We start from the raw sequence: 16147 nt of genomic DNA, 5'->3' as shown, positions 1-16147 counted from the left end.
AGGACAAGTCATGGGGACAGTGCTGAGCTGGAAGTATGGGTGAGGTGGGGGAAGAAGAAGTGAGGAAACTGTTGAAGTCCACATTGATGCCCTGGGGTTGAAGTGTTCCGAGGCGGAAGATGAGGCATTCTTCCTCCAGGCGTCTGGTGGTGAGGAAGCGGTGGTGAAGGAGGCCCAGGACCTCCATGTCCTCGGCAGAGTGGGAGGGGGAGATGAAATGTTGGGCCACAGGGCGGTGTGGTTGATTTTTTGCGGGTGTCCCGAAGATGTTCCCTAAAGTGCTCTGCTAGAAGGCATCCAATCTCCCCAATGTAGAGGAGACCGCATCGGGAGCAACGGATACAATAAATGATATTGGTGGATGTGGAGGTAGAACTTTGATGGATGTGGAAGGCTCCTTTAGGGCCTTGGATGGAGGTGAGGGAGGAGGTGTGGGCGCAGGTTTTGCAATTCCTGCGGTGGCAGGGGAAAGTGCCAGGATGGGAGGGTGGGTTGTAGGGGGGCGTGGACCTGACCGGGTAGTCACAGAGGGATCTTAGTCAGAGTGATGTATAAATTAGAGGTTACTTGAAAGTGATTGTGTTCCCAAGAGCTTGTGTCTTTGTGCATCCAGGTGGTTCAGGGTGTTGGCTTGGGAGGTGTGATCAAAGAATATAATATCATATAGTTTTATTGGGCAATATCAATAATTATTATGATAACTGACTGGGATTTTATTTGAGATTAAAAATCTTTGTTTAAAAAGGAGTTTGCACTAATATTAACTGTGTATATATATTCATGACATTCCGAAGTCTATATGACTAAGGCAATAACCAGCTATAACTTTGTTATAAGAGCATCAACTCCAGGATCCCTATTATAATAACTTATAAAGAGCTCTGTTGTTCTTGTGAATAAATGCACGATTGTTGCAGGGATGAATCTGGATACATGCATAGGAAATTGCCTCCTTGTATCAGTGTGAATAGGAATAAAATAAATTTGATAACATGGTTCAGAACAATCATCCCTGCTTGATGTAGTAGATGTATTTGGTCAGACACTGATTGCATTGGTGGACATTGTTGTGTAATAAAGTGAGAAGTTGCATAGCCACTTCACTCACATTGAGGGTCCTGGCATTGGAACATGGATGTCATCATTCTGAGAACTTGATAAGCTCATTGGATTCTGGAAGAATGTGAGGTGATCTCCCTGAAACATAAAAGATCCTGAGGTGGCTTGACAGGGTAGATGTTGAGAGAATGTTTCCGCTCATGAGGAAGTTTGGAATTGGGGACACAATTTAAAAATAAGGAATCCTTCTTTTATGATGAGGAGGGTTTTCTTCTCTCAGAGGACTATTAGTCTTTGGAAATTCTCTTTCACAGTGAGAAATGGAAGCTGGATCCTTGAATATGGTGACGTCTAAGGTTGACTATTTTTCATTTACAAGTGAATTAAGGGTTATGAAGGCAAGCAGGAAAGTACATACAAGGACACACTTAGATCAGCCATGACCTGACAAAATGATGAACAGGCACAAGAGGCCAGGTGGCTCCGTCAGACTCTTATTTCTTATGATTTTTCCCAACAAGGATCACAGAAATGTTACAATACAGAAGGAAACAATTCAGCTCATCATGTCTGCACCAGCTCTCTCATTGAGTATTATGACTCATTGTCACTCACCTGCGTTTTCCTTGTACTCTCCATAGTGTTTCTGTTTCCATTATTGTGTAACGTCCTCTTCAATGCCTCAATTGAACCTATCTCTAATAAATTTCCAGGCAACACATTCCACAGTCTATTTGCTGTGATTAAAAAAAAATTCTCACATTACATGAGCTTCTTTTGCAAATTACATCAAATCTGTGTCCTCTTGTTCTTGATTGTTTTATGAGCAGATGGAATTTCTCCCTATCTACTCTGTTCAGGTCCCTCAAGATTTTGAAAACATTTCTAAAATTTTTCTTAGCCATTTATAAGTTTTTTTGTATCATCATAGCTAAAGTTTCTCAGTTCTGAACTATGGTCATAACCCTCTACTGTACTCTCTTCAATGCACTGACATCTTTCTTGAAGTGTGGTGCCTGGAACAGTGCACAATACTCCAGCCAATGTCCAACTAATATCAGGTACAAATTCAGCATAACCTGTTTTTTCTTGTACTCTATGTCCCCATTAATAAAGTCTAGGACATAGAATGCTTTATAACTGCTCCGTCTGTCCTGCTATCTGTAATGAATTATACATATAGACATGCAGATCTCTCTTCTCCTGTACGCCCTTTAGAGTAGTACATTTTATTTTATGCTGTTCTCTCATATTCTTTTGACTAAATTGCACCACCTCGCACACCTGCTTTGAACTTCATCTGCCACCTTCTAGCTCAATCCACAAAGCTGTCCATGTCCTTTTGAAGTTCTACACCATCCTCATCACAGATCACAATGTTTCCAAGTCCTGTATCATCCAAAAGCTCTGAAACTTTTCCCTGTGCACCAAGGTCTAGATCTTTAATATATCAGGAAAAGCAAGGGGCACCTGGGGAACTCCACATGAGTCTGTTTGCTATCACTCAGCCAATTTTCTGTTCATGTTGCTACTGTTCCTCTTATTCCATGAGCTCTAACTTTGCTCACAATTCCATTGTACACTACATCAATAATATTATCTTTATCAACCCTCTCTGATATTTTGAGTCAGAGTCACAGAGTCATGCAGCACAGAAACAGACCTTTCAGTCCAGCCCATCCCTGCCAATCAGACATGCCAGGTAAAAACAATGACTGCAGATGCTGGATACCAGAGTCTAGATTAGAGTGGTGCTGGAAAAGCACAGTAGTTCAGGCAGTATCCGAGGAGCAATAAAATCGACGTTTCGGGCAAAAGCCCTTCAGGTTGAGTCTGTGATTAAGAAAGCGAATGCAATGTTGTCTCTTATCTCAAGAGGGTTGGAATATAAAAGCAGAAATGTACTACTAAGACTTTATAAAGCTCTGGTTAGGCCCCATTTGGAGTATTGTGTCCAGTTTTGGTGCCCACACCTCAGGAAGGACATACTGGCACTGGAACGTGTCCAGCGGAGATTCACACGAATGATCCCTGGAATGACAGGTCTAGCATATGAGGAACGGCTGAGGATACTGGGATTGTATTCGTTGGAGTTTAGAAGATTAAGGGGAGACTTAATAGAGACGTACAAAATAATACATGGCTTGGAAAAGGTGGATGCTAGGAAATTGTTTCTGTTAGGTGAGGAGACTAGGACCCGTGGACACAGCCTTAGAATTAGAGGGGGTCATTTCAGAACAGAAATGCGGAGACATTTCTTCAGCCAGAGAGTGGTGGGCCTGTGGAGTTCATTGCCACGGAGTGCAGTGGAAGCCAGGACGCTAAATGTCTTCAAGGCCGAGATTGATAGGTTCTTGTTGTCTAGAGGAATTAAGGGCTACGGGGAGAACGCTGGTAAGTGGAGCTGAAATGCGCATCAGCCATGATTGAATGGCGGAGTGGACTCGATGGGCCGAATGGCCTTACTTCCACTCCTATGTCTTAAGGTCTTATCAGGAATACAGGCAGAGAGTCTGAAGGGTGGAGAGATAAGTGAGAGGAGGGCCTCCTCTCACTTATCTCTCCACCCTACAGGCTCTCTGCCTGTATTCCTGATGAAGGGCTTTTGCCCGAAACGTCGATTTTACTGCTCCTCGGATGCTGCTGAACTGCTGTGCTTTTCCAGCACCACTCAAATCAGACATGCCAATCTGACGTAGTCCCATTTGCCAGCATTTGGCCTTTATCCCTCTAAACCCTTCCCATTCATATACTTCTTCAAAAAACTCCAGCTATCAGTTGTACATTATTTTCCCTGAAGAAGTCCATGCGGTATCATAGAACATAGATAAGTACAGCACAGAACAGGCCCTTAGGCCCACGATGTTGTGCAGAGACTTAATCTAAATGTAAGATATAGTCACTTAACCTATGCACCCCTCAACTCACTGCTATCCATGTGCATGTTCAGCAGTTGCTTAAATGTCCCCAATGACTCTGCTTCCACCACCTCAGCTGGCAATTCATTCCATGCATTCACAACTCTCTGCGTAAAGAACCTACTTCTGATGTCTCTTTTATACCTTCCTCCTAATATCTTCAAACTATAACTTTCCGTACCAGGCAATCCTGCGCTAGGGAAACGTCTCTGGCTATTGACTCTATCTATTCCTCTCATTATTTTGTTCACCTCGATCAGATCTCCTCTCTTCCTCCTTCTCTCCAGAGAGAAAAGTCTGAGCTTATTCAACCTTTCTTCGTAAGGCAAGCCCTCCAGTCCGGGCAGCATCCTGGTAAACCTTCTTTGTACCCTCTCCAAAGCCTCTGTATCTTTCCTATAGTAGGGTGACCAGAACTGGACACAATATTCCAAGTGTGGTCTCATCAGGGACTTGTAGAGCTGCAGCAAAACCTCGCGGCTCTTAAATTCGATCCCCCTGTTCATGAAAGCCAAAACACCATACGCTTTCTTAACAACCCTATACTTGGGTGGCAAGTTTGAGGGATCTATGTACTTGCACACCCAGATCCCTCTGTTCCTCCACACTGCCAAGAATCCTGTCTTTAATCCTATATTCAGCATTCGAGTTCGACCTTCCAAAAATGCATCACTTCGCATTTATCGAGGTTGAACTCCATCTGCCATTTCTCAGCCCAGCTCTGCATCCTGTCTATGTCATGCTGCAGCCTGCAGTAGCCCTGTATACTATCAATGACACCGCCAACCTTTGTGTCATCTGCAAATTTACTAACCCACCCCTCAACCTCCTCATCCAAGTCATTTATAAAAACTACAAAGAGCAGAGGCCCAAGAACAGAGCCCTGCGGGACCCACTCAACACTGTCTTCCAGGCAGAATACTTTCCATCTACAACCACTCTCTGCCTTCTGTCAGCCAGCCAATTCTGAATCCAGATGGCCAAATCTCCCTGTATCCTATACTTCCTGACTTGATGAATGAGCCTACCATGGGGAACCCTATGAAATGCCTTGCTGAAATTCATATACACCACATCCACTGCTCGACCGACATCGACCTGTCTTAACACCTCCTCAAAGAACTCAATAAGATTTGTGAGGCATGATCTGCCCCTCACAATTTAATTAATTAATCCACATTTGTTCATGTGACTATCAATTTTATCCCAAATTATTGTTTCTAGATGTTTCCCCACCACCTAAGTTAAACTGAAACATACTCTTGCATAATTGCTGGGTTTATTCTTGTATTCCTTTTTTGATCAAGGGATTAATATTTTCAATCCTGCAGTCCTCTGGCACAACCTCTGAGTCTAAGGAAGACTGAAAAATTATGGTCAGACCCTCTGCAATTTCCACTGTCACTTCCTTCAGTATTGTTGGATGCATCTGATACAGTTCCAGTGATCTGTCAAATTTAATTGTTGACAGTTAATTGAATACATCCTCCACATAAATTTTGAATCCTTCTAGTGACTAAATTTCCTCCTGTCACCATGGCCTGGGTAGTATCTGTTTTTCTTGAAAAAGACAGATGCAAAGTGTTCATTTAATGCCATAGCAATGGCCTCTAGTTCCATATCCTGCTCTTCTTTTTACCATACTTTTACGATTTATGTGCCTCCAGAAGAATTTGAGTTTTCTTTTTATGCTAGCTACTAGTTAATCTTCAATAGCCCTCTTTGCTTCTTTTAATTGCTTTTTTTACTTCTTTTCTGAATTGTCTACATTCAGCTTGATTCCCAATTATATTTTCTACCCGGCACCCGTCATCAGAACACTTTCCTATTTACCTTAATTTCTCTTTCCTTTTTCATTCAGCAAGCTCAGGATTTCTTTGTATAATTTTTCCCTTTGAGTGAATATACATTGACTGTACCCAAACCTTTTCTTTAAAGGTAGCCCACTGTTTAGCTCCAGCTTTTCCTGCCAACCTTATGCTCCAGTCTATTTGACTCAGCCATGTTATTGCCCTATTGAAGTTCGCTCGCCCCTGGTTAGTTATTCGTACTCTGGATTGCTCATTGTTCTTTTTCACTGTCACCCTAAACCTTTTTGATACAATGAAGACATCAGAAAAATAGACAGCAAGGCAACCTGAGCACTTCTTAAGTGGTGACCAAAATGCAGATTGTTCTTCTCCATCTCTGGCATGTTGCATTTACAACAGACTAAGACATTTATCACATTTCAGAAAAGCTTCTTCTGATTTGATTGGGTATCTTTCACTTGAATATTTACAAAAAAAACACATTCAATGGTGGCGCAGTGCCAGCATCACCTCATTTGCAAGTTCACTTGAACTTTGAAAAGTTACAACAAAAACTGAGGAAAACTTAACTTATGGCTGATGACATTTAGATTTAAATAGGCAATGCTTTCAAATCAAAACAATAAATTATTTGGACCAGAAAGAGAATGTAAATAAAAATGAAATTATTTGATAAATTCGTTGAAATGATTGAGAAGGGAATTTGCTGCAAGTGTTTGAAATGCTAGTGACACAATAATGCTTAAGATATTTTATTCTTACTGATATTTTGAGATTTAAAATTCAAAATGATGTTGCCTTCAGTCTAATAAATGCTGCCATCTTTCAATGTAAACCATACTGAAATCACGCACCTTTCTGACAAAAGTAAGGAGATAAACAAATGAAGAATTCTTTAATTGCTAATTTGAACAATGAAATAATCTGGGTAATTATACAATACTCACTGGAAGTTTTTGATTATTCCTTTATTTAATTAATTTTGTGCCAAATTGCTTGCCATTTTAATTGTGAGTCATAAAAATTAACGGAATAAAGGACTTCAATCTTCAGCACAAGTCCCACTCACATCTCCCTGTCTTTCAGCTGTAGTTATTAGTGCCTGATTTGCACTACTCCTCTTTTTATCGTCTATGCCTTCCTATTGTTTTACATTTACGGCAAACTAATACAAGTTTTCAATCATATCTATTAATATTGTAAAGCCCCTAACAATCATCTTACTCCTCCGACCTTTTCATTGGTCAAAAGACTAAAACACCGCTTTAGCATAAAAAATATCTGCTGAGTGAAGGTCATTTTTCACCCACAAGCACAGTTGTGACTAATCTCTACTTAAGTTGGGGGCATGTTTAAATATGCTCTCAGCTTTGCTTGCACTTCATAGCCCACATGTTCAAGAAATGAGCCATCTATCTTCCCTTCTTCAAAGAATTGTGTCATGTCTGATTGCCAAGAATGAATGCATGATACGTAGTCCCTGAGAAGTCTAATATACAACCATAATTAGGTATATCCTGTCACACATCTAATTATGAAAGGCTATTATTCAATTCATTTGTAAATGATATGTGACTACACCACAAATAGAGCACAACAGTTTATGTTTCTTGTGTCTTGACTCTTTATTCATATTTCATCAGATCCTTGTGAAATTTCTTACAATGTTAAATTCCAGTCTGGGGAACAAAGTCTGAATAAGAAATTCTTCTGGCTAATATTTTTGAGTGCTCATATATCATTGGAGCAAGACTGAGAATAGCAGCAATAATTGATGAAAAGCCACCGACTCCTACCTACTAGTTTTGTTGCGCTGCACATGAGTCTTATTTTAAGGTAAACATAGCACATTGTCTCATTATTTCCAGCCACCCTATACTCTGGCACAATCTCTGTGAGCCCCACCACTAAGAGAAGGAAAGCTTTGTCTCTACCACCAGATGGTAGCATGGTGTGATATTAATTTCCATTTCCATCATCAATCAGCAATTTGGAGTGCCTGAGGGCTGTGTTGTGAGACAATGTGACAACAACTACAAACAACAACTTGCATTTATATACTGCCTTTAATATAATCAAACAGGAAAAGACTCCTCAGAAGAATTCAATAACTAAATTCAACACTGAGTTACAGTAAGAAATCCCTTGGTGCCTCTCAGACATTTGTTGTATTTACCTCAGGAGATTGAAAGGCTCATGTTCCCACCACAAAGTTCAATCAATTATTTACTCATATCTATTCCTAAATGTGAAAGTCCATGTTCTTAATGATACAATAATTTTTCAATACTTTTTGACAGTTAAATTCTGATTTGTTTATTTAATGCTAGTTTTCTCTCTCCTCACATTCTGCATGACTTTTTTTTTAAAGGTGTCCATTTGTCTTCCATAATTTCTACTTGAGGTTTGTAGGATTATGAAAGGTTTTGAATAAATACCTTTTTTTTAAATCCACAGAATTGATGGGATATTTTCAGGATAATTAATCATCAAAGAAGGAGGTTGGAAGAAATCTTTTTGGAAACAGTGTTTGACATGAGGGATTTGGGTAAGAAATTGAAAAGGACAAACTAAAAGGACGTAAAGAAAAGGCAGTGAGATGGAATTACAGGTGGAAACTCCAATCGAAAGATCTTGCACCTGGACATCCTCACTTGGCTGAATGTAATTTCTGTGATTCTCTCAATCTTTCCTCCAGTTTTTGTTTCTTCTTTCATTCCATTTTGTCAGGTTAACTATTCTTTGACTCATCCACTCAAAGACACAGTCTGAGAGATACCCAATTGGTGACAGACAAGGCCGAAATGTCTTTTAGTATTTACCAATACCTACAGTTGCTTAGTTAACTCTCGACCCCAACTCCCTCCACAACAGCGTGGGCTTCATCTTCTCAACTATGTGAATAAAATCAAGTTCCTTGGCAATACTGACTAATCAACAGAAAACTTTACTAGTAATAATTAGGAGAAAACGTTCATTCCAGAGAATTAGAAAGATTTAGGTAAACTAGCTATAATGGAGAATCACTCACATTTTAAAAACAGAACAGGAAAACTATTGCCAGAGATCATCATTTGGTCTGTGTTTGCAGACCTTTGGTTAAAAAGAAAGCAGTGAACATGATAAACATGTGAAGAAATCACTTTCTTTTGTTAAGAAATCAATGTGCAAATATGTAGCTATTGCTGTTATTCCTTTGCTAAGTAATTCCCCTGCTTGGGTACAATTGTATAAACAATATTCAGCTTCATGTATGAGCCTTCATAACAAACATTCACAGGCTACTTGGCAGCAGAAGTCATCACAACTAAGTGGGATACCAGTCTCAACACTTCCGACTGGGTCCTTTTCATTTTTTTAAGATGATGGTTGGACCATTTCATGAAAATTTCTACTTCTGGGCATGGACTTATGTGCACAACTTGTTTAGTTCAGTGGGTGACATTTATTTTGATTTCCTGGAAGACGTTAAGGGTGGCATCACATTGGGGTCAGTGTGGGCTATTGCAAGATGTATCCACGTCGAGGACTGGACCAGGCTGCATCTCTGAATTCTTCACTTGCTCTTATAGTGCGCACACTCTCTGAGCTTATCCAGAGTCTCACAGCAATCTGCCTTCCGTTCCCTTATCTTTCTACACACTCTCCCCTCAGTCAGAGAAACCAGGTTTGTATTACTTCGGTCTTGGCATCCCTTTCAGCATAGGCAGAAAGCCAGTAAACTTGTCAACAGGCTTCCATCAAGTCAAGGGGGAATTGCTGTAGTTCCGGGATTCCCAGCTCTGCGAGTTACAGGCAGCCCTCAATACCAGTCCAGGCCCTGCTTGAGTGGTCAGAGTCAGAGTACTCTCAACATAACGGATGAGAAGATGAGTGATGGACAGAACATCACCAACCTTGACTCCTTCTGTTCTTTTGTGGGCTGTTTTCCTCATGGAATTAGAGAGAGGTTGGTATTATGGGAGATTAAACTGGGTGGCACTGCTAATAGCATTGAAGCATCTGGGGTGGTGACCTGGAAGTGGAGCATGAAGGGTTATAAAGTCAGGGGTTGGGAGTTGGTTAAGGTGACTGAGGGAGATGTTGCAGGCAATAGTGTTGGTGGTAGAGCATGAGACTTGGTGGCTAGGGTGGGGTGGACAGCAACGGGGAATAGAATGAGTATGAGGGATTGAAGAGAAGGTGGTGGAATTTACCCTGCATTGCAGACAAGGTTAGATCTTTAGCCTTGATTTCAATTCTCTGCTTGGCTGTGCTGAGGCAGGAGAATTCCCATGCTGCAAATGTGACCCCCACAAATAGCCAGCCACTGCATTCCATTTTTTCAGTGTAAAGGTGCAGCTGGGCTGAATTCGGAGTCAGTTTGCACAGCTTAGCAAGAGTAGAAGAGGTTAGGGAGAAAGCTGCCTCAGCATTTCAGCATTGTGGCTAAAATTTTAAATAAAACATCAAACATTCCTCCAGCCCTCATCACTCCCTTACTTGCCCTCACACCCACATGCTCCCCATGACCCATGAATGCCAACTCATGCCACTGAAAGACCTCTATCTATACATCCCCTATTATCCATCATAGGCAAGTGGAACCCCATGACCCTCTTTATATTCCCATGGCGGTTATATTCCCATACCAAGACATTGCCCACTTCCACCCATCACCTTTAACTCTTCCCTATGAAGTGAGTTCATCCAGTATCCACAAGAACCCATGCTCAAAGGAGAACAAATGATGTTTTATTATTTAAAATCCTACATTTCAGATTACACTCAGTTGACAAGAGCACTTTAATTCATAGAAACATATTTGGATGGTGTTGACAGTTCTTAGCAGATTGACACTTCTTGTCAAGTTGGGCAGTTTCTTCTGTTTTTATGTTCAATTTTCTCCAAACCTAACAATCCTTGGGGACACCATATACCGTAGGAGCCACAAAGATCTCTGACTTCTACCCTCAAGGTATCCCGGGACCAGATCCAGAGGGATATCTCAATTCTCAAAAAAGGGTTTTCTGGATGTCTTGGAGTAACACACTGAGGACAGACCTACTCTTACCTGGTTAACCGCCACTTTCCAGGTTCCAGACACCAAGGATTCCAAAACGCAACTTGAGTGGAGGTAGCTCATCATTTAAATGACCAGATGCTTCTACAATCTGAGTGTGCATGACCCACCTGTCCTCAAGAAAATGGGAAAAGCAAGGTTCCGAGAAACAACTTAGGAATTTGGTTGTCTTTTGGCATTTTTGTCATAGTTGACAGCGTCTTCATTGTGGCAAAATTATGGGACTTTGCGTTTGTTGTAAGGTATTGTTTGACTAGCATTGGTCAATATCTGATACAACATCAAAAGGCCATTTCTGTAACCCAAGTCTTAAATAGGAAAGAACTATGCTGGAAGTGAATTTCAGTCACATTACCCCTAAACACATGCTATCAAGGTTGTTTCTACTTTAATACTATTTTAATTAATGCTTGGAGAACGTTTGCTGTAGCCAAAAATAAATTCTAGATTCTGAGGATGAGAAAACATATTCAAAGGGCTACAAATAAATGGCTGTCTTCAAAAAGTATATAACTTTCAAATAAATCATTCAGATAAATTGTGATGTAAATTTTTCAAAGGAGCAATACCCTTTTGCTTATAAACACAAAGTTACATTTTCTTGTAGAATGTCTGCAGTGACCCGTGCCACTGTAATCTATTATGCACACAGTACATTGAATGAACACTCTCAAGATGTTTCTTATAAAAGTAAATAGATAATAAATTGGCTTGAAGTATAGTCAGCCAAGAAAAATGAGTCTATTCTCTAAAGACCTGCATGGACAGATTAGGGGATAGTTCTTGGAACAGTGCATTTTCTTGATATAAACAGTTTATCAAACTTTCGTGATGTTTTCAATGCTGAGATGGGCCACACTTGCAAGGAAGACAAACTAATTACATACAAACCATCAATTAAATTAGAACTGCAACATTACCTGTGGCTGATAAAGGCTGCCAGGATCTCTTGGTCCTATTCCCACAAAGGAACGATTAGCTGGGGGTGTGCCAGGTGTCGTGTAGGCTGAAATGAAATTAAAAAATGTTTGTAGTAATGGATAGACCCACAACAAAGAATTGCAATATGGACCTTTGTGTTTTTTTGACATTGTTTTGATGAAAATATTTGAATGTAAAGGAATAAGTGAAATGCTTTTATATGCATACTTATAAAGATACACAAAGAAACTATCTAAATTGCAAAAATGTAAAGAGCTCAGCTTCAAATTCCCTGCCCTAGCCATCATAAATATTACATATGTCCATCACCACTTGTGTCTCTATCATAATCCATCTGCTGCTGAAACCATTATCAATGCTGTTTGCCACCTCCAGACTTTACTATTTTTTGGTCTTCCTGTTTGCCTACTATCCACGCTCTGAAAGAGTCAACTTATCCAAAGCTTTGCTGCTCATATCCTATACCACATTACCTCTACCCACTATCTCTATATTCCTTGCTGGGCCATATTGGCTCCTAATCCCTAAAATCATCTTTCCTGTTGTTTAATTCATTCATGGGCTCAGCGTCCTGTTTTTGTTGTCTCCTCCAGCCTGACAATTCTGTGCTCTAAACTTTCCATTTCTCCAATTCAGGCCTATTTTATATCTGCTTCTTTGGTCCACTACTTGGTTTTCAGATTGGTTTCCAACTTTAGAAGCTCTTTAACCAAGAGTTCCGATTCCAAACCCTTGAATTTCTCCACCTCCACTTCATCCTTTAAGACTGTAAAACACAACTCATTGACTTAGCTTTTTGGCTATTTCTTTTTATATCTCTTTTGGCTTGGCATCTTTTTCTAAGTGCACCTGTATGAATCTGTGTGAAGCATTTGTGACATTTTCTAATCTAAACAATATTCGGGAATGACTGCCAAGTTACAACAGGGAAACTGGGAGAAATCTTATAGAACTTCAGTGCAAAGAAATTTACTATAAATTATTGAAGTGAAATGTTTAATGAACAAGATAGCTGTGGGGTAAAAAGTAATTTCCTGATTTAGTTCTATTTCAGGTAACAAAAGTAGAATTTGTTCTCAGCTGTAAATATAAAATTGAAAGCAGGTGCAGGCAGACTGGGGGTAAAGGGCAAATCAATTAAAATTTACCGACAATTAAGGCAGATGTTTAAAGAGTTAACTTCTGCAGTTTTGTCAGCTGAAATATTACTTCCTGTATTGTCATACCTCCAAATCAACCAGGCATTAGCAACGAGAAAGCCATTAGTTATAATTTGTATACCACTGTCAACAAAACTAAAAGTGATTAACATTGCTTGCTTGAAAATTTTAAAAGCAAATGGCTTAATTCAAGTATACTGCGTAACTCAGTGCAGTTACACTTAGCAATTACAGAAACAAAAAGCCACTGCCAAAATGAAAATTTCTAGTCAATATATGGGATGTCCACTGTGTCTAGCGTGAACTTACAATAATGAAAAACATCACATCACTAGATTATATGGGCTAACCTGCAAAGAATTGCAAGAATAAATGGTGATAATGTGAACATTTCAAGGTATTTCACTCAGGATGTTAATAACTGCAAAAGGAAGAATCTTCATTTATGTTATTTGGCTTTATCTTACTTCATGTCTTAGAAAGAGCCCTGAACTATATTGCCAAGTCGCTGCACATAAAAACATGCTTGCTCTGTTTTATTACATTGACATAATATTTAATGCAAGTCGGTAGACGGACTTTCATAAGATATGTGTGCCAAGAGTCCTACCTGCCTAATCTCCTAACTCGCAGTCCTTTTATACTTTGACCACCCTCCCATGCCAGGTCTGCAAAAGAAATTCATGGTGATGGCAAGCTGATATAAGAAACTGATCTGAAATTTCATTGGTGAGCCTCTCTGTTTCCAACAACACTCAATAACCCCATTTGCCCACTTTAAAAAAAAAGGCTGAATTTTCCCAGTCAACTAAAAAACACAGGGAATAGCAAGCCAGATAGGAAAATATACCACATTTGTAATATTAGATTCTTCACATTGAAAATAAGTTAGATTTTACATCCTAGTTTGAATGGCAAGATGAGATTCTCACCAGCGAGCAGCAAGAGGCCTATTTGCAAGCATTTAGATGTTGTTAGTACTAATCTCTTCTATATGCAGTTCTCTTATCTCCCATGTACATGGATAGAGTGAGAATGGATACCTGACCAGTACACTCCATCCTCCACATTGGAGTGCAGTCCTCACAATTTCATGGTACACACCATGGGCAGTGAGCACATACAACCCTGTCCATGGAGGTTGGCATCAGCCACCTAGCAGCCTCTTCAATGTCATGAAATATCTCTGACTCCCTTAGACTACAGTTCTTCATTTCAATACTGCACTTTGGAGCACACCAAAACTTTTCATTGGAATGCTGTTGCCAAGAGATTTTGTGTGCACGGACAGGCACCCAACTCATATATCAATGCAGGGTGCTCCTCAGGCATCCTAACATCTTTGTTAAGTGATAACTCAGTTTGCATCTAAAGTCAGGCTCTCTTCTAAAGATCCACTGGGGTCCTGTGTAGCATTCAACAATCTTTATATGTATCAAGGCTGTTACTGACACAAGTTTTGATAGAAGACACAGTTTCATCTTGTTTTCCTGTGCCTGGACTTTGCCAAAAGAGATGCATTCTCAAGGTGACTGCACACACACTGCTTTGAGAGTGCAGTATCATAGTGTAACACACTTCATTAACAGAACAATGTTCCATTTCATCAACATCCAATTTAACTGTGACAGTTAGTATCTCATCTTAGAAATCTGCACCAAGTACCTTCAGAGCTGCCATGATGTAAATATCCTTGAGAACTCTCATGTTTCTGTTTCAAGGGCTGGATACCTTACAAGGATGGTTACTGGATAACTAATGAGTCACCATTACAGGTCAGAACCTTTCAGCAGTCCTTACTATCTCCAAGTTACTAGGTAACAAGGGTCTGCAACCATAGTTAATGAGTTTGTTTTGCAACCCTTGACTGAGGGCTGTCAATCAGGGATACAATACAGCTCATTGTTTAACCAGATTCATAATGGAGTAGATGTTAGGCGTGGTGGAGATGAGGTTCTAATGCTTGGATCAGTCTTGCAGTACAGTTCAACAGAGCCACCTAACTCTAGCATGGTGTACCCTGCACAACTGGAACAGGCAAAGAGGGGATATGATGGACAGTGAAGAGCTGGGAGAGCAATAGCAGTCTTTTGAGCAGGAGGAATATAACCTTCAGCCTGGCAGAGCAGTGCAGTGTTGGTGCAACAAGCCAAACAGGACTTCATTGACACATGGTTGAAATGAATCAAAGTTGAATGTAGTAATCATTCATTAGCTGTAAGTTTGTTGGTGTTCAAAAGCAAAGCAGTCTCCGTCTGTTTTGAGAAGCAAATGGAGATCTTTTTCATTTGTTTTATCTTTTGTTACAGTTGAATAAAAGGGAACATTTTCAACTGTTTGAAAGTTTTCTAACATGCAATGTTCTCACATTAACAATGAGATGATGTTATGCCACGTTGAGCATTCGGGCAATTGTAGTACTCCCTTGGGGAGAGTTCCAGGACAGGTTCATGCTAAGTCTGGGTAGTCTTTGCAGCTTGATTCTTCTGGATGCAGTTATAATGACAGTCAATCAGGCAGGTGATGATATTAAACAGCAATACTTTTCGGAATGTGAGCTTGTGTTTGCTGTTCAGTGTCATCTGCGCCACCTCAAATGTTTTTCTTTTTGATTCCTCTCTCACTACATGCTACAGTGAAGGACAGCTCCCAGTGAGCACAGCTTGAGCTGATTCTCAGCTGGGTTTTAAATATGGTGCCGGTGCTGGGAGCCCTGGGTAGTCTTAGCAGCAGCAAGTACTTCTGCCATTGTTGAGTGCATGATAATGCTCAAGGTGTGGCATATACATAATGAGATGAGCTGCAGAGAATTGTGTGAGATAACTCATTAGAGCTAATGGGATGAAACGCTCCACAAAACTCCTCAATGTTGACATTTAGTTGATTTTTGTTAAAAATCAGCCTGAGGTTTCTGCTACATCTCTGAGGAACATATAATGGCTGTGCTTTAGTGATTCCCTAGAAATTCCTATCACTACTTTGTCTTCTGCAGGTACTGAGGCTCCACCTGTTCAGCTTTGTCTTCATCTCCTAAAAGAGTGGTTCAAGCCAATCCAGCAGCCTACAGAAGGTGACCAAGCTTCTCAGCATTTACCTGTGTTTCAGAGACACTGTTGCTGATTTGTCACTGCTGCATTTACCTCAGGGCTAATGGGATCAGAGTGTTCGGAGGGCCAGAATTAACTACAGCTTGAA

At 40.3% G+C, this 16147-nt stretch overlaps 1 protein-coding gene across 4 annotated transcripts in view; it reads right to left on the bottom strand.

Annotated features, from left to right (window-relative positions):
* Positions 1-16147, bottom strand: part of nfic (nuclear factor I/C) — a 792066-nt gene that overhangs the window by 76898 nt on the left and 699021 nt on the right. For all 4 annotated transcript variants that reach the window (XM_072594043.1, XM_072594046.1, XM_072594045.1 and 1 more), the window contains one exon: positions 11771-11856. In XM_072594043.1, coding sequence (XP_072450144.1) covers positions 11771-11856 — 86 coding nt within the window. The remainder of the gene's footprint in view (positions 1-11770; positions 11857-16147) is intronic.

Source organism: Chiloscyllium punctatum, chromosome 24, assembly GCF_047496795.1.
Source record: "Chiloscyllium punctatum isolate Juve2018m chromosome 24, sChiPun1.3, whole genome shotgun sequence".
In the NCBI taxonomy this organism is placed as follows: Eukaryota; Metazoa; Chordata; class Chondrichthyes; order Orectolobiformes; family Hemiscylliidae; genus Chiloscyllium; species Chiloscyllium punctatum.
This window is presented reverse-complemented; position numbering and strand designations above follow the sequence as displayed.